Source organism: Triticum urartu, chromosome 2A (genome assembly GCF_056163025.1).
Source record: "Triticum urartu cultivar PI428250 chromosome 2A, HENAU_Tu73, whole genome shotgun sequence".
NCBI classification, from domain to species: domain Eukaryota; kingdom Viridiplantae; phylum Streptophyta; class Magnoliopsida; order Poales; family Poaceae; genus Triticum; species Triticum urartu.
The window spans coordinates 558,754,252-558,772,247 of NC_141874.1; the positions used below are offsets into that span (position 1 = coordinate 558,754,252).

Here is a 17,996-nt window from a genome sequence, read left to right on the forward strand (position 1 = left end):
CACCAACCAGAGTTCGGTTGGGCGCCCCCGATCAGGGCGCGAGTCAAGGGCACGTCGAACCGTTGGGCTCGATTGGGATGAGATCAACCTAACATTCTCCCCCTTGATCTCAACTTTCCTTTTAACTTTATACTTTATACTTTACTAGTTTCATCACCAATTAGTACATAGAGCATGTTTCATCATGACAGCTCAATTGCCAATAGAATCAGATAGCTACAACATACCTCTTTGTTTTGAAACAAATTATGTTCCTTTTGGGCCTCTCATGATCCAGGAATCATAGGCTTGCCCTTAAACTCATGCCGGCTAAGTGTTCCTTGAACACACTGGGTGGTAAGCCGTTCGTAAGCGGATCCGCAAGCATATCCTTTGTCCTTATATGCTCGAGACTTATAGTGTAATCCTGAATTTTATCTTCCATAACATAATAATTTATCTCTATTATTTTAGCAGCATTACTTGACTTGTTGTTGTGAGCATGGAATATTGTGGGCCGGTTGTCACAGTACATCTTTAGTGGTTTGTCAATACAATCTACCACTTTCAAGTCGGGTATAAATTTCTTTAACCATATCGCCTGCCCCGTGGCCTCATAACATGCTATAAACTCTGCATACATCATGGACGATGCAACTATTGACTGTTTAAAGCTTCTCCACGAAATAGCCCCTCCAGCGAGAGTGAACACGTATCCTGACGTGGATTTTCTATCATCTCCATCTCCCGCAAAATATGTGTCTGAATACCCTCTTATCTCTAGGGAATCAGATCTCCTGTATGTTAGCATGTGGTCCTTCGTTCCTTGCACATAACGCAATGCTTTCTTTACCATCTTCCAGTGCACCGTGCCTGGATTCTCTTGATATCTATCGAGTACCCCGGTGAAAGCTAAGTCAGGGCGAGTGCACACTTGTGTATACTATAAACTTCCACAGCCGAAGCATATGGTACTGCTTTCATTTGATCGATCTCGTACTAGTTCTTGGGACGTTGGAATTTCCCAAAACTGTCGCCCTTGACTATAGGAGCAGGTGTGGCTTTACTCGCATGCATATTATACTTTTTAAGAACCTTTCTAAATATGCCTTCTGCGATAGTCCTAAAACTCCATTTTTCCTATCTCGGTGGATTTCTATGCCCAAGACATATGATGCCTCACCAAGATCTGTTATATCAAAATTTGAGGACAAGAACTTCTTTGTTTCTTGTAACAGACTAACATCACTGCTAGCAAGCAAGATATCATACACATACAAGATTAGGAAAATATATTTCCCATTTAAAACTTTGCATAAACGCAGCTGTCCTCAACATTCTCTTTAAATCCAAATCTTTTAATTGCCTCATTAACTTTAGATGCCACTGTCTAGAGGCTTGCCTTAATCCATAAATAGATTTCTTAAGGAGGCATACCATATCTTCCTTGCCTTCCATGATAAAGCCCTTGGGTTGTTTCATGTAAACATTTTCTTTTAAATCCCCATTAAGAAATGTCATATTTACATCCATTTGATGTAACCCTAAATCAAAATGTGCAACTAATGCCATTATGATTTTGAAGGAATCCTTACATGAGACTGGGGAAAATGTCTCATTGTAATATATCCCTTCTCTTTGTGTAAATCCTTTTGCCAGAAGTCATGCTTTATACTTTTCTACATTCCCATTAGAGTCATACATAGTTTTGTAGACCCATTTACAGCCTACTGTTTTGACTCCTTTAGGAATATTCTCTAAGTCCCAAACATCTTTGGAACTCATCGATTTCATCTCGTCTTCCATTGCCTACAACCACTTTGATGAGTGAGGGCTTCTCATGGCTTCTTCATATGAAGTGGGGTCACCTTCTACATGAACTATTCCTATGTTATAAACTTTATAATTAGTAGAAATAGCTGACTTTTGGGGTCTTGTATACCTTCTAAGGGCCTCACTCCTAGGCTCATTCTGTGCCTCAACTTCCGGCATATCTTCTAAAAGTGGTTGCTGCTCCCCCCTCATGCTCAACAATGAGTTAAGTCAGCTCCTAACGGACAGGTTCCGTATCTTCTCCCATAGTTTTCATGGGTGGAGTTACAACAGGTGCTTGCACCGCAACCTCAAGGATTGTCGGTGCAGGCACAACAGGTAGTGAGAAATATGGATCCCGAATCATCGGATTAGGTGCATGCACCCTCTTCTCCTCAAGATCAATTTTCCGAGCTACCATACTCCCCCTCATCATTTTGTCCTCTGAGAAGATTGCATGTCTTGTTTCTACAAACTTTGTGTATCTCTCTGGACAGTAGAAACGAAAACCTTTTGATCTATCAGGATAGCCAATGAAGTGGCAACTAACTGTTTTGCGATCTAACTTTCCAATATTTGGATTAAACACTTTGGCCTCAGCTAGGCTCCCCACACCCTTAAGTGTTGTAGGGAGGGCACTCTTCCTATCCACAACTCGTACGATGTTTTGGGCACTGACTTGCTTGGTACTCTATTGAGAATGTGAATGGCGCTTTTAAGCGCCTCCATACATAATCTCAATGGCAAGGTGGAGTAACTCATCATGATGCGCACCATATCCATAAGTGTATGGCTACGCCTTTCAGTTACTCCATTTTTTTGAGGCTCGCACGACATTGAATACTGGGCCACTATGCGAGTCTCTTGTAAGAACTGAAGGAAATATGCCCTAGAGGCAATAATAAAGTTGTTGTATTATTCATGCTAGAATTGTATTTATTGGAAACTTAAATACATGTGTGAATATGATAACCCACAAGTATAGGGGATATCAACAATTTTCGAGGGTAGAGTATTCAACCTAAATTTATAGATTCGACACAAGGGGAGCCAAAGAATATTTGAAGGTATTAGCAGCTGAGTTGTCAATTCAACCACACTTGAAGATTAATTATCTACATCAACATGATCAGTAGCAAAGTAATATGATAGTTTTGATAATAGTGACAGCAGCAATGGTAACGGTAATAGTGATAGTAATAGTTTTGTAGCAAGTGCAACAGTAACGATAGCAGTAGTTCAACATCAGTTGTGTATAATATATACTTTACCATCGTACTAATTATGCTTATGCATCATTGTCGACCTTTTTTGATGTAAAGACCCTCTTTCTCACTCTGCCTCTCATCTCCAATACTATTCTCTCTCTCTCTCTCCATCTATTTCCCTATTGTGGCCTCATCTTCTCCATCCTCTCAAATTCCCTCAATCAGTTATTTAAGTGTTCGACTATACACAAAATAATATTTTCTAGTGTAATATTTCCAGGACTAAGAGCATCTGCAATAGACGGTCCATATGTAAAAATAATCAACTTTTGAATCTTATGAGGCAAAAAATATCTCTCCAGCAGATGGTCCATATGCAAAAAAAGATTTACATTTCCACCTCCACGAGATGTAAAATACAACACCTCGCCGTGAAAATTTACATCTCCGGAGGCAGGAGATGTAAAAACTGCGGCCGCGCACCAACGCCCAACCGCCCTTCAGTTCATTTCCCCCCTTCTTCCTCCCACCCGCCCGCTGCCGCCCCGCCGCAGCTCCCCGATGTCGTCCCGCCACAAATCCGGCCTTGTCCCTACCCCCGCCGCCGACTCCACCCCGCCTGGACCACCGCCCGCCGTCGTATGGGTGGATCAGGCCGTCGCCGCACCACGCCAGCCCGGCCCCGTCCGCCTCCGCCCCGCCCCGGACCTATCCACCTTAGACCCGCCCCAGCCCCGCCCGCCCCCGCCCGCACCGCCCGCCCTTGCCGGCACTGCACGCCGCCGCCCCGCTCCGTCCTCCTCCGCCCCACGCCGCACGTCGTCACCCGCTCCCTGCTTGGTTGCCGCCCCGACCTCTCTCCATCTGCCGCCGCCCTGACTCGCTCCGGCCAACGCCACCACCTGATGGTGCCGAAGAAGATGCCGAAGGGCAAGTCGGGTTTCTTCGGTGTGAGGGTGAAGCCCTCTGGGAACTTCGGAGTGGAGTTCTCCGATGCCGGGCGGCGTTGGTGGCTTGGCACGTATCCCACCGCAAACGAGGTTGCGCGTGCCGGCGAGGTGGTGGTGTCACGTGTCGGACGGCCGAAGACGGACCTCAACTTCCCGGCAATCGAGACCTGGGTGGTGGCGGAGTGGCTCATGCTGCAGGGCATCCAGATGGAGGAGATGCCGACGAAGAAGAGGAAGAAGAGACCGGCGGTTGTCGTTACTCCGCCGCCCTGGCCCCGTCCGCCTCCGCTCCGCCGCCTCCGCCCCGCCGCGGCCCTGCTCCGGCCACCGCCCGCCCCCGCCCGCACCGCTCGCCGCCGCCGCCCCGCTTATTCCGCCTCCGCCCCATGCCACACGCCACCACCTGCTCCCTGCTCGACCGCCGCCCCGACCTCTCTCCATCTGCCGCCGCCCTGACTCGCTCCGGCCGCCGCCACCACCCGATGGCGCTGAAGAAGACGTCGAAGGGCAAGTCGGGTTTCTTCGGCATGAGGGTGAAGCCCTCCGGGAGCTTCGAAGTGGAGTTCTCCGACGTCGGGCGGCATTGGTGGCTCGGCACGTATCCCACCGCTGACGAGGTTGCGCGTGCCTACGACATGGCGGTGTGGCGTGTCGGACGATTGAAGACAGACCTCAACTTCCCGGCAATCGAGACCTGGGCGGTGGCGGAGTGGCTCGTGCTGCAGGGCATCCGGATGGAGGAGATGCCGACGACGAAGAAGAGACCTACAGTTTTCATCACTCCCGGTGAGAGCGACGAGGTGGCGATGGCTTAGTTTGCGCGGGAGCATCCTGAGTATGCCCAGGCCGAGCAGGAGTTCTATTGGAAGCATGATGCCGAGGAGAAGAAGAAGAAGGAGGAGGAGGAGGTGAAGAAGGAGGACGAGGACGGCCCCTTGACGGTGATCCCCATCCTCCATCATCATCGGAGGAGGACGAGGAGTTTTGGGGGCTCTCGGATGACTCCGAAGAGTCGTACTGGATGCCCTCGGACAACGAGTAGTTCTACTAGTTTAAATTTATGTCATCTATGTTTGAACTATGTTGAGATGACGTAGTAGTTTGTCGTTTTCAGAATTTTACATCTTTGTTTTGGACCATCTATTTGGAGTTGCTCTTTTACATCTCCATTTTGGACCATCTGTTGGAGTTAAGCCTTTTTCGGAGATGTAAAAAGCACTTTTTGGTGATGTAAATTTTTACATCACCGGTTTGGATCACCAAAATATACATCATCTATTGGAGATGCTCTAAGCATTATATTTGCCACCACAACAAAAGGAATTTTATGGAAATTGTTTTGGGTGATTCGCTCTATCCTTCAAAGTTTTTCAAGGGTCATGAGAAATATTTTGTGGAGCACTACAACACACTCCACACATATGGTGGCATAATTTTTCATTTTTCTGATAAGAAACGTATTTTTTTATCTATTTGTGTGAAGCATTGTAAGCAGGATAGTTAGGTTTGTGTGGATATCATGATACGAACCGAAATATCTGCAAGTTTAAAATATTTCATGGCAATAATCTATGTACTCTCTTTATAATTTATTTTGCACTATCATAAATGTACCGCCGCCGATTTGACCGTAAACTCATCATACACGCAAATGTGTACGATCAAGATCAAGGACTCATGGGAAGATATCACAACACAACTCTAGACACAAATTAAAATAATACAAGCTTTATATTACAAGCCAGGGGCCTCGAGGGCTCGAATAAATAAGCTCGAAAACACAAGAGTCAGCGGAAGCAACAATACCTGAGTACAGACATAAGTTAAATAAGTTTGCCTTAAGAAGGCTAGCACAAAAACAACAACGATCGAAAAGGCAAGGCCTCCTGCCTGGGAACCTCCTAACTACTCCAAATCGTCAGTGGTCATCATGTAGTAGTTGGCATCCTCCGGGTAGTAGTAGTCATCAGTGGCGTCGTCTGCCTCCTGGGATCCATCATCTGGTCGCAACAATCGGGTATGGGGGAAAATAAGTAGCAAAGCAACCGTGAGTACTCATCCAAAATACTCGCAAGACTTACATCAGATCTAAACTAAGTATGCATCGGTATCAAAGGAAAGGGTTGTATCTGTGGACTAAACTGCAGAATGCTAGAAGGGAAGGGGAAAGCCTAGCCTATCGAAGACTAGCATCTTCTGGAAACCACCATCTTGCAGCAACAGGAGGGAGTAGAGTAGCATAAAGTAAAGTAGTGGAAGTGTTATCAACCTCGGCCAGAGATCCTTTCTCGACTCCCTATGAGAAAGCAATCCCAGAGCCATACTATCCAGTTATCATCTCATATCCAAGTCTCATCTCCATGTCTCATCTCAAGTATCCAGTTCTAGTTGTATCGATCGGGATACAACTCCAAGTGTCCGTTATCGTAGGACATGCTATCGATAGATGTTTTCTTCCCTGCAGGGGTGCACCAACTTACCCACCATGCTCGATTAACTCCGGCCAGACACACTTTCCTGGGTCATGCCCGGCCTCGGCCAAACAATACGCGGCAACCCGACCTAGGCTTAATAGAGAGGCCAGCACACCAGACTAAACCTATACCCCCAGGGGTCATGGGCCATCTCCCCGGGAACTCCTGCACATTGCGAGGGCGGCCGGTGAGTAGACCTAGCTACCTCCCTAAAAAGGCAGGAACTTACCACTCCAACCCGGCGCGCGCCGCTCAGTCGCTGACGTCTATTAAGCTTTGGCTGATGTATATGACGCAGAATGCCCATACTATGCCCACGTGATGGTTAGTGCTATCAGGTGAGAGGCCCCTCAGATCAAATATCCAAATCATAGTGGATTAGGAACGCGCGGTAACGAGCAGAGACTCACGATCGATGTGACCCCGTCGCCCTGTCTCGAGTACTTGCGACAAGGGCTAAGAATGCCCGGCCACGCCTCGTAAGTATCTCGCGTGCACCTTCCAGGTCAACCCGACTCCACATCACTCGCAATTAAGCTTGCGTGGGTACCCCTCAGGGCCGACCCGTCTTTAGTAACATGGCTCAGTGCAAAGTCATAGTAACCATAGTAACCGTGTGTCTAACACCAAGGGGAAAACCCGAGGAATCACCCCGGTGAATTCCACTCAATGTTGTCATCAAGGTGAACGTAAGAGGATCCACCCTCGAGGTTCACATTTGATGGGTTGCACGACAGAGCCGTAACGGAAGTGGTTAAGGAGGAAATCACCCTCGATGACCTCGACCGTATAGCTACACTATGGAGATCTCATCAGGAGTGATGTAAGGTTCCACCCTCGGCACTCGATGGTAGCTCTGCAGAGTCGTACAACTAGGGGGGGTGATGTGCGGTGTCGGGGCCTGGACGTCGATCACGTTGATCGAGTCATCAAACATAAAGCGAGGCAACTGGGACAAGGTGGGGGGTCACTGATGGGTCTCTAACCAACCTACACTAAGTAGTTTAGGATAAGCAGGTAAGGTATGAAAGCAGGTAACAACAACAGGCTATGCATCAGAGTAGGATCATACAGAAAGCAGTAGCAGTTCTAATGCAAGCATGAGAGGGAGAGAAATGGGCGATATCGGAATGCTCAAGGGGGTTTGCTTTCCTGGTTGCTCTGGCAAGGAGGGGGGGGTCGTCGTCGACGTAGTCGATCACAAGGGCAGCATCAGTCTCGGGGTCTACTGGAGAGAAGAGGGGGAAGAAACAGTAAATATAAAGCAAACATAGCACCACAAAGCATAACATGGCAATAAGATGTGTCGGGTGTGACCTAACGCGCTAGGAGGTGATACCAGCGAAGGTGGGAAAACATCCGGGAAAGTATCCCCGGTGTTTCGCGTTTTCGGACAAATGAATCGAAGGGGGAAAGTTGTGTGTTCGCTATGCTAGGGATGCGTGGTGGACAAACGGGCTGCGTATCCGGATTCGTCTCGTCGTTCTGAGCAACTTTCATGTACAAAGTTTTTCCATCCGAGTTACGGTTTATTTTATATTAAATTTTAAAAGATTTAAAACATTTTTAGGATTTATTTAATTATTTTAATTCAACATTATCCAGAATAGTGCTTGATGACGTCAGCATGGCGTCAGCAGTCAACATGGGTGTTGACTGGGTCACTGACGTGTGGGTCCCACTGGTCATTGACTTAGTTAACTAAACAAGATTAGTTAATTTAATTAAAGTGATTAGGTTAATTAATTAGGCTTAATTAGATTAATTAACATGATTAATTAGGTTAATTAATTAATATTTATTATGTATTATTTATTTATCTATTTTAATTCCTGTTTTTAAAGCGTTCTAGGGCGGTGGGGCTACGCTCGCAGTGGACCATCTGGCCACTGGAGCGGCTATTGGGGCCACGGGAGCGGGCCGTCGCCCGGACGGGCATGAGCCAGAGGACACGCCTGGGCGCCGGCGTAGCGCCAGCGGCGAGCGAGGAGCGAGGCGGGTGTGCGGGGCCAGGTGCGGTCGTGGGCGCCGAAGGTCGGACACCGGAGCGCGCGACAGCGCGGGCGAGCGCGGGCGGGCGTGACGGCCGGAAAGGAGGCCACGGTGTGGGGAGGCGGCGGACGCCGACGAAGGCAGCCGCTCGGGGATGTGGAGCAGGGCCGGCCGCAGCCAGAGTCAGGCGCGGGCGGGGCGTGGCCTGGGAGCGTGGTGAGCGCGCGCCAAGGAAGGCGGTAGTGCGCGGGCGCACGCGTCGGGCATGGTCGAGGCGCAAGCGGCGCGAGCAACGGTGAGCACAACCGCAGAGGGAGGAGGAAGCCGGTGGGGTTCCTCACCCGCGTTGCAGGGGAGGCCCGATGCAGGGCGAACGCGACGGCGGGGAGCGGTGGAGTCGAGGAGGCGTTCCGGCGGGGTCCGACGATAGCGCGAGGCGGCGGCGACCTCGACGGCGTCAAGCAGGCGTTTGGACACAAGGGAGAGGGGACGGGGCCGCGAGGAGGACATCGAGGAGGACGGCGACGTCGGGGCGAGGAGGCGCCGGCGATTCGGCGACGGCGCACAACGGCGGGGGCGAACGGGTCGGGGCGATGAACAGCTTCGGGTCAGGCGGCGCCGCGCGCGAGGAGAGGGGCACGGGGTCGAGGTGGTGGCGAGGGGCGACGGTGATGTGGTCAGGGCGGTTCGGTGGGGGGGCGGCGTCGGCAATGTCCACGGGCGGCGAGGCGACGGGATCGACGGCGGGGTCGACCGCCTCGATCCAGATCGGTTGGGGGAGTGGGAGGAGCGAGTGGGGGGAAGTGGGTCACGGGAGGTTAGGGTTTCGTGGAGTGGGGATAAGGAGGCCCGGCTGGGCCTGGTGGGCCGGCCTGTGTGGCGGCCAGCTGGGCCGTTAGGCCCGGCGTGTGGGGGGGGGCTTGTGTTCTCTTTTTTTAAAAAAAACTTTTCTATTTTCCTTTTAGTACCATAATATTTTAGTTTTATAAAATGTAAAACTTACCTCTAAATTAGTATTATAATTTAGGCCACTTCCACCATAAGTTTAGGAGTTAAATAAATTAGTCTAGCATTTTTATAAGTGAAAAAGCATTTAAATAAAAGATTTAGCCACTTAATTACCTTAGGGCATTAAAACACTTTACAAAAGGTTGGTTCACCACCACAATTAATTATGGAATATTTTCCACATGAGGAACATTTTAGCTTTCATGTTTGAGAAGTTTTGTATTTTGACATTAACTTGGATTTGACTTTGAATTCATTTGAATGCAAACAAGGACTAGCAACAATAAGAGTGATGACGTGGCATCATTAGTAGGGGGTTATTGTAGCTTGATTATCCGGGCGTTAATCTCCTCCACTACAAGAAATCTCGTCCCGAGATTTAAGTGGGGAAGTAAAGAGTAACTTTGGAGAACTGACCCTTAAAGGGTTGATTATCTAGTGAACAATTCAGGGAATGAGGCAGAAGTATCTCTCGAGTTGAAACTTAATAACATCGAGAGCAAAGTATGAAGGTACAATAAGAAGTTACAACCGAATGGACAAACGATTGATACCTGAACAGAGTGTGAGAAATGGGTTCAGAGCATCGGGAATAGATCATCTCTCGGAAGGTGGCTCGTGACATTATATGAAGCCAAGTGTAAAGAATATTTCGGCATCAAGGTTGTACAGGAGAGTCAGGTTTCGATCCTGTGGAACTATGGGTTATGGGCCCACCATGTGGGTTAAAAGAAGGAAAAGCGCTATTCATTTTGAATGGTCATGGTAGCAAGGCATGTCAGAGGGTAGCCTGCCAGTTATGTCGGCAACAATCGTCGGTACCAAGGGCGAGGGACGAAGAGAACCATTCTCTTGCTCATTGAACGAGGCGGACCAATAGGCAAAGTTCTCGTCCATCGGTGGCTACCGGAAAGTCGTCCACAATAGTAACAGGGTCTTACTGACAGTTTGTACATCGAGGTGTTTACATAAGCAGGGAAATATTTCTGCTTATATCATATAGATCACCAAAAAGGTCAAACAAACCAATGGAAAAGAAAATGTGATCATCAGGTTAAGCAGAACAATGGAAAGGAAAAATGTGTTTAAACACATATTTCAGGGGTATATCCTTCCCAAGGACAAGCAGAGCATGATATCCATGACAGGATAGAAGTATAGAACCATTTAGGTAAGGGGGAAGAAAATTCCTGACATTACCCATACAACGGTGTTTGGATAATTGATAAAGAAAATTTAGTATCGTGCTTTAAATGTTCTCATTGGAGATCGGATCACCATAGACATGCTTCGAGATAGCATTGACATGGTTTCAAGCAAAGGTCAGACTTTGGGTACACCAAGGATCCATCGGAAACAACTTAGAAAACAAGTCATACAATTTTAGCAGGGAAAATATGAGGGTGTGGCCGACGGGCTCAGCAACAATCCATCGACATGTCAAAAAGGATGTATTACCAAAATTATATGAACAAGTTTGTGTTGGGGAAGGCAGGAATGTTGTCGATGATAACATAAATCATCGAGGGGCAAGGATTGTATTTCTCATAATGAATTCGATTGATATCCTGGAAAAGCTCAGAATATTGATGATGATCACGGCACATTTATCGAGAGATTTTATGAAGATGTCACTGAGCAGAAAAGGGAGGATGAAGTGAAAGGCTATGAGAACCACGGATTCGACACAAGCCTAAAGTCAAGCTTGTTGTTCGAGGTGAAATGCTAAGATGAGGAAGATCGGCGTAAGCTTAGCTCACCGTCGGAAGTTGCTCCGGGCATAAGGACCAGGTAGCGCAGTTAAAAAGTTGACAAGATAAAAATATAGCCGATCAGGCTAGGAATGATGTGATGGGGCATAAAGCTTCCCAGTATCAAGTACTAGGTGCAATGCCAGAAGGTAAATCAGAGTAGAGGTTGGACGGGGGAAATGAGCTGTAGAGGATAAGTAATTTAACTTACCCAATAAATGGGATCAAGGAGGAAATATGGTCGGGAGCATAACTGCAAGGGATCCAATTTACGATACCGGAAGAATTATTCGAATGATTAAATATCCTTGCAAGAAGCTTTCATGGTAAGTTCCACACCGTGTCCGTGGGCATGAACAGAAAGGTTCGGGGTCGACTCCCACTTCTACAATGCATAACCTTTCATTTTACTTCTCGCTCTTGATGAAGTTGTTGTATTGATTTTTATCTAACGAAAAGCCAGTAGAGTATAACCCGCATAACTTTTGAGTTCACACAGATTAGGGAAGGCATAGGTTCAACCCATCGGGGCATCTTAGGACATATCTCATAAATTTCAAGAATAAATAACACAAGCTCGGTAGTAGAGCATGTTTGAGAAAGCGGAGGATACAATTTACCAATAGCATTATGTATCCGAGGAAAGGCTCACAAGCTTATTGAATATGAAGGACGTTGTCGGATAAAATCCGAAAAAGGGGGTCTGGTGGTCCACAAGGGATTTGATGTGAGCATCAGTATTCAACCAGAGGAAGAAGGAATGCAAGGAGATCAGATTATAGAAACAACTGACTAACTCAAGGCTCAATTGCAAAGGAATTATGAATTCCAAGACAAGGGATCAGAAGCAATGCTCTGATTAGGGATGGATAGGTAGAATAGCCATAGGGGTACAATCGATGGCGATTTGATTGGTCGAGATCCAGCACATGTTAAAATGACGTCTGAGCCGAAAGGATGAATTCTAGGAGCTGATTGAGGATTGCGAGCATTCGCAACATAATATATCAACGGACTCAAAATGATAATGACAAAGGCTAGAAATAAGATTGCTAGACTTATGGTACTAAACATAATGCAAGCAAGCAAGAAATTCAAGAACAATAGGCTGTTGAGGATTTTCACAAGAACGAATGGTATTATGAAGACTTTGTGAAGTACAAGAATCAACTGAGGATGAGCTGATACCTGATAGGTGCACAAAGTTATCCGTAGGGGTATTCAGATGGCAAGGAACTGCAAGGCAGTAAGCTCAAAGGATTCTCGGAAAAAGGAGAGCAGTTCAGGGCATCTTGTAATAACAAGATCAACGGGATAGAATGTAAGATTGGTAAGTGTGTGTAGTTAGCCATAAGGATATTTCGGTGGTAGGGAATTGCAAAGGCAACAGGCACAAGGTCTCGAGAGAAAATCGTCGAGTATCTTCGGAATCTTCTGATGCAACAGGCGATCATCAAAAATAAGGGGCTCTCCGGGCGGATGTGATCACGAGATCCTATCGTTCAAGTTAGTAAAACCATTTAAACCGAATAGAAGAGAGATCAGAGTCCCAGAGTATAGACGAGGAGTAAAAGATCCTAATACCACCCAAATGGCAACATGGGCCCGTAAGGCACACAACCATGTTAGTAAAAGTTTTTCAGTGACTAGACTCAACTTCGGCCAAGGAGTTTGGAAATGGGGATTCCTATAGGCAGTCGGCTCTGATACCAACTTGTGACGCCCCCGATTTGACCGTACACTAATCATACACGCAAATGTGTACGATCAAGATCAAGGACTCACAGGAAGATATCACAACACAACTCTAGACACAAATTAAAATAATACAAGCTTTATATTACAAGTCAGGGGCCTCGAGGGCTTGAATACATAAGCTCGAAAACACAAGAGTCAGCGGAAGCAACAATATCTGAGTACAGACGTAAGTTAAACAAGTTTGCCTTAAGAAGGCTAGCACAAAAACAACAACGATCGAAAAGGCAAGGCCTCCTGCCTGGGAACCTCCTAACTACTCCAAATCGCCAGCGGTCGTCATGTAGTAGTTGGCATCCTCCGGGTAGTAGTAGTCATCAGTGGCGTCGTCTGGCTCCTGGGATCCGTTATCTGGTCGCAACAATCAGGTATCGGGGAAAAGAAGTAGCAAAGCAACCGTGAGTACTCATCCAAAGTACTCGCAAGACTTACATCAGATCTAAACTAAGTATGCATCAGTATCAAAGGAAAGGGTTGTATCTGTGGACTAAACTGCAGAATGCCAGAAGGGAAGGGGAAAGCCTAGCCTATCGAAGACTAGCATCTTCTGGAAACCACCATCTTGCAGCAACAGGAGGGAGTAGAGTAGCATAAAGTAAAGTAGTGGAAGTGTTATCAACCTCGGCCAGAGATCCTTTCTCGACTCCCTGCGAGAAAGCAATCCCAGAGCCATACTATCCAGTTATCATCTCATATCCAAGTCTCATCTCCATGTCTCATCTCAAGTATCCAGTTCTAGTTGTATCGATCGGGATACAACTCCAAGTGTCCGTTACCGTAAGACAGGCTATCGATAGATGTTTTCTTCCTTGCAGGGGCGCACCAACTTACCCACCACGCTCGATTAACTCCGGCCAGACACACTTTCCTGGGTCATGCCCAACCTCGGCCAAACAATACGCCGCAACCCGACCTAGGCTTAATAGAGAGGCCAGCACGCCGGACTAAACCTATGCCCCCAGGGGTCATGGGACATCTCCCCGGGAACTCCTGCATGTTGCGAGGGCGGCCGGTAAGCAGACCTAGCTACCTCCCTAAAAGGCAGGAGCTTACCAGTCCAACCCGGCGCGCGCCGCTCAGTCGCTGACGTCTATTAAGCTTTGGTTGATGTACACGACGCAGAATGCCCATACTATGCCCACGTGATGGTTAGTGCTATCAGGCCAGAGGCCCTTCGGATCAAATATCCAAATCGTAGTGGATTAGGAACGCGCGGTAACGAGCAGAGACTCACGATTGATGTGACCCCGTCGCCCCGTCTCGAGTACTTGCGACAAGGGCTAAGAATGCCCAGCCACGCCTCGTAAGTATCTCGCGGGCACCTTCCAGGTCAGCCCGACTCCACATCACTCGCAATTAAGCTCGCGCGGGTACCCCTCAGGGCCGACCCGTCTTTAGTAACCTGGCTCAGTGCAAAGTCATAGTAACCATAGTAACTGTGTGTCTAAAACCAAGGGGAAAACCCGAGGAATCACCCCCGGTGAATTCCACTCGATGTTGTCATCAAGGTGAACGTAAGAGGATCCACCCTCGAGGTTCACATTTGATGGGTTGCACGACAGAGCCGTAAAGGAAGTGGTTAAGGAGGAAATCACCCTCGATGACCTCGACCGTACAGCTACACTACGGAGATCTCATCAGGAGTGATGTAAGAGGTTCCACCCTCGTCACTCGATGGTAGCTCTGCAGAGTCGTACGACTAGGGGGGTGATGTGCGGTGTCGGGGCCTGGACGTCAATCACGTTGATCGAGTCATCGAACATAAAGTGAGGCAGCTGGGACAAGGTGGGGGGGGGTCACTGATGGGTCTCTAACCAACCTATACTAAGAAGTTTAGGATAAGCAGGTAAGGTATGAAAGCAGGTAACAACAACAGGCTATGCATCAGAGTAGGATCATACAGAAAGCAGTAGCAGTTCTAATGCAAGCATGAGAGGGAAATAAATGGGCGATATCGGAATGGTCAAGGGGGTTTGCTTGCCTGGTTGCTCTGGCAAGGAGGGGGGGTCATCATCGACGTAGTCGATCACAAGGGCAGCATCAGTCTCGGGGTCTACCGGAGAGAAGAGGGGGAAGAAACAGTAAATATAAAGCAAACATAGCACCACAAAGCATAACATGGCAATAAGATGTGCCGGGTGTGACCTAACGCGGTAGGAGGTGATACCGGCGAAGGGGGGAAAACATCCGGGAAAGTATCCCCGGTGTTTCGCGTTTTTGAACAGATGAACCAGAGGGGGAAAGTTGTGTGTTCGCTATGCTAGGGATGCGTGACGGACGAACGGCCTGCGTATCCGGATTCTTCTCGTCGTTTTGAGCAACTTTCATGTACAAAGTTTTTCCATCCGAATTACGGTTTATTTTATATTAAATTTTAAAAGATTTAAAACATTTTTAGGATTTATTTAATTATTTTAATTCAACATTATCCAGAATAGTGCTTGATGACGTCAGCAGTCAACAGGGGTGTTGACTGGGTCGCTGACGTGTGGGTCCCACTGGTCATTGACTTAGTTAACTAAACAAGATTAGTTAATTTAATTAAAGTGATTAGGTTAATTAATTAGGCTTAATTAAATTAATTAACATGATTAATTAGGTTAATTAATTAATTAATATTTATTGTGTATTATTTATTTATTTATTTTAATTCCTTTTTTTAAAAAAGCGTTCCAGGGCGGTGGGGCTACGCTGGCAGTGGCCCATCTGGCCACTAGAGCGGCTATCGGGGCCACGGGAGCGGGCCGTCGCCCGGACGGGCACGAGCCAGAGGACGCGCCTGGGCGCCGGCGTAGCGCCAGCGGCGAGCGAGGAGCGAGGCGGGCGTGCGGGGCCAGGTGCGGTCGTGGGCGCCGGACGCCGGACACCGGAGCGCGCGACAGTGCGGGCGAGCGCAGGCGTGCGCGGCGGCCGGAAAGGAGGCCACGATGCGGGGAGGTGGCGGACGCCGGCGAAGGCAGCCGCGCGGGGATGGGGAGCAGGGCCGGCCGCAGCCAGAGTCAGGCGCGAGCGGGGCGCGACCTGGGAGCGTGGTGAGCGCGCGCCGAGGAAGGCGGGAGTGCGCGGGCGCACGCGTCGGGCATGGTCGAGGCGCAAGCGGCGCGAGCAACGGTGAGCACAACCGCAAAGGGAGGAGGAGGCCGGTGGGGTTCCTCACCCGCGTTGTAGGGGAGGCCCGATGCAGGGTGAACGCGACGGCGGGGAGCGGTGGAGTCGAGGAGGCGTTCCGGCGGGGTCCGACGACGGCGCGAGGCAGCGGCGACCTCGACGGCGTCGAGCAGGCGTCTGGCCACGAGGGAGAGGGGACGGGGCCGCGAGGAGGACGTCGAGGAGGATGGCGACGTCGGGGCGAGGAGGCGCCGGCGATTCGGCGACGGCGCATAGCGGCGGGGGCGAACGTTTCGGGGCGACGAACGGCTTCGGGTCAGGCAGCGCCGCGCGCGAGGAGAGGGGGCGTGGGGTCGAGGTGGTGGCGAGGGGCGATGGTGATGGGGTCGGGGCAGTTCGGTGGGGGGGCAGCGTCGACAAAGTCTATGGGCGGCGAGGCGACGGGATCGACGGAGGGGTCGATCGCCTCGATCCAGATCGGTTGGGGAGTGGGAGGAGCGAGTGGGGGGAAGTGGTCAGGGGAGGTTAGGGTTTCGTGGAGTGGGGATAAGGAGGCCTGGCTGGGCCTGGTGGGCCGGCCAGTGCGGCGGCCAGCTGGGCCGTTAGGCCCGGCGTGTGGGGAGGCGGGGGCTTGTGTTCTCTTTTTTTAAAAAGCTTTTCTATTTTCCTTTTAGTACCATAATATTTTAGTTTTATAAAATGTAAAACCTACCTCTAAATTAGTATAATAATTTAGGCCACTTCCATCATAAGTTTAGGAGTTAAATAAATTAGTCTAGCATTTTTATAAGTGAAAAAGCATTTAAATAAAAGATTTAGCCACTTAATTACCTTAGGGCTTTAAAACACTTTGCAAAAGGTTGGTTCACCACCACAATTAATTATGGAATATTTTCCACATGAGGAACATTTTAGCTTTCATGTTTGAGAAGTTTTGTATTTTGACATTAACTTGGATTTGACTTTGAATTCGTTTGAATGCAAACAAGAACTAGCAATAGTAAGAGTGATGACGTGGCATCATTAGTAGGGGATTATTGTTTCTTGATTATCCGGGCGTTACAATAAACCAAATCATTACAAACACTACTTGCCTTGGTCCATCAAGTATTCTCTTAGCCCATTGAATAACCTTAGCAAGAAAATTTTTACACAGAGCGAAGTGCTAATATTTATACATCAAATACACCAAAGCTTAACCAGCCTGTAGATTTTTCCTACATTAAAACCAATTAATTCTTCTATAAGGTAGTTATTTCACCACATGCAAATTTCTTCCGATTACCTCCATCCCCTTATAGCAGCACCCCTCATAAGCACTCCTACTTCCTATGAAGTTGAATCTTCATCAAATGTTGATGTCTCGTTTCTTCCTTGACGTCTTATACTATTTATGTTAATGGATATAGGGTGCTTTGCTTCCACTATGGTGATATTCTGCAATGTCATTTGTAAAAACACATCTACTTTGTAGTATCTAATGTATCATGCACTTGTGTCTTCTCGCCGTATAGTCTCAACTGCAGATAAGGCTTCAAAAACAACGGTCATGTGTAAGATCTGGGCTATTTACTTAAGTGACATTGATGGTAGCTATCTGCGGGTTTTCTTCAGTCAATAACTCCGACTGGCGTACCCGCTGATAATTCTACCTTGGTTGTAGATAAGTAGGTTGCTATGTTCATCTAGTATCAGGAACTCCTCTTCACATATGAATTTTGGTGGAACAACAATTCTACTGAGACCCTGGCATTAAAAGCAGCGCGGCAAAGACCAGCAAACAAAATTTTTTAGATAATAGAAATTTAGAATCATTGAGGGACATATTACCACTCTGCTATCAAATGGAGCATAATTGCATCAGAAAATATTTGAGCTAGCATGTCTTCTTTTCCCAATCAAATATATGCATTTCTTTTCTCAAAGCTAGTCTTGCTGTAAAAATAACTTTATACTTTT

The 17,996-nt window shown here is 48.0% G+C and overlaps 1 protein-coding gene across 1 annotated transcript; it reads left to right on the top strand.

Annotated features, from left to right (window-relative positions):
* Positions 1-4,431: 4,431 nt before the first annotated feature.
* LOC147985883 (ethylene-responsive transcription factor ERF109-like) lies at positions 4,432-4,764 on the top strand. The gene has a single exon (XM_087541774.1). The coding sequence runs from the start codon at positions 4,432-4,434 to the stop codon at positions 4,762-4,764; it is 333 nt and encodes a 110-aa protein (XP_087397900.1).
* Positions 4,765-17,996: the final 13,232 nt, after the last annotated feature.

Bases quoted from the DNA above. Each gene is read 5' to 3' on its own strand.
- LOC147985883 (XM_087541774.1), top strand. From the start codon at position 4,432: ATGGCGCTGAAGAAGACGTCGAAGGGCAAGTCGGGTTTCTTCGGCATG.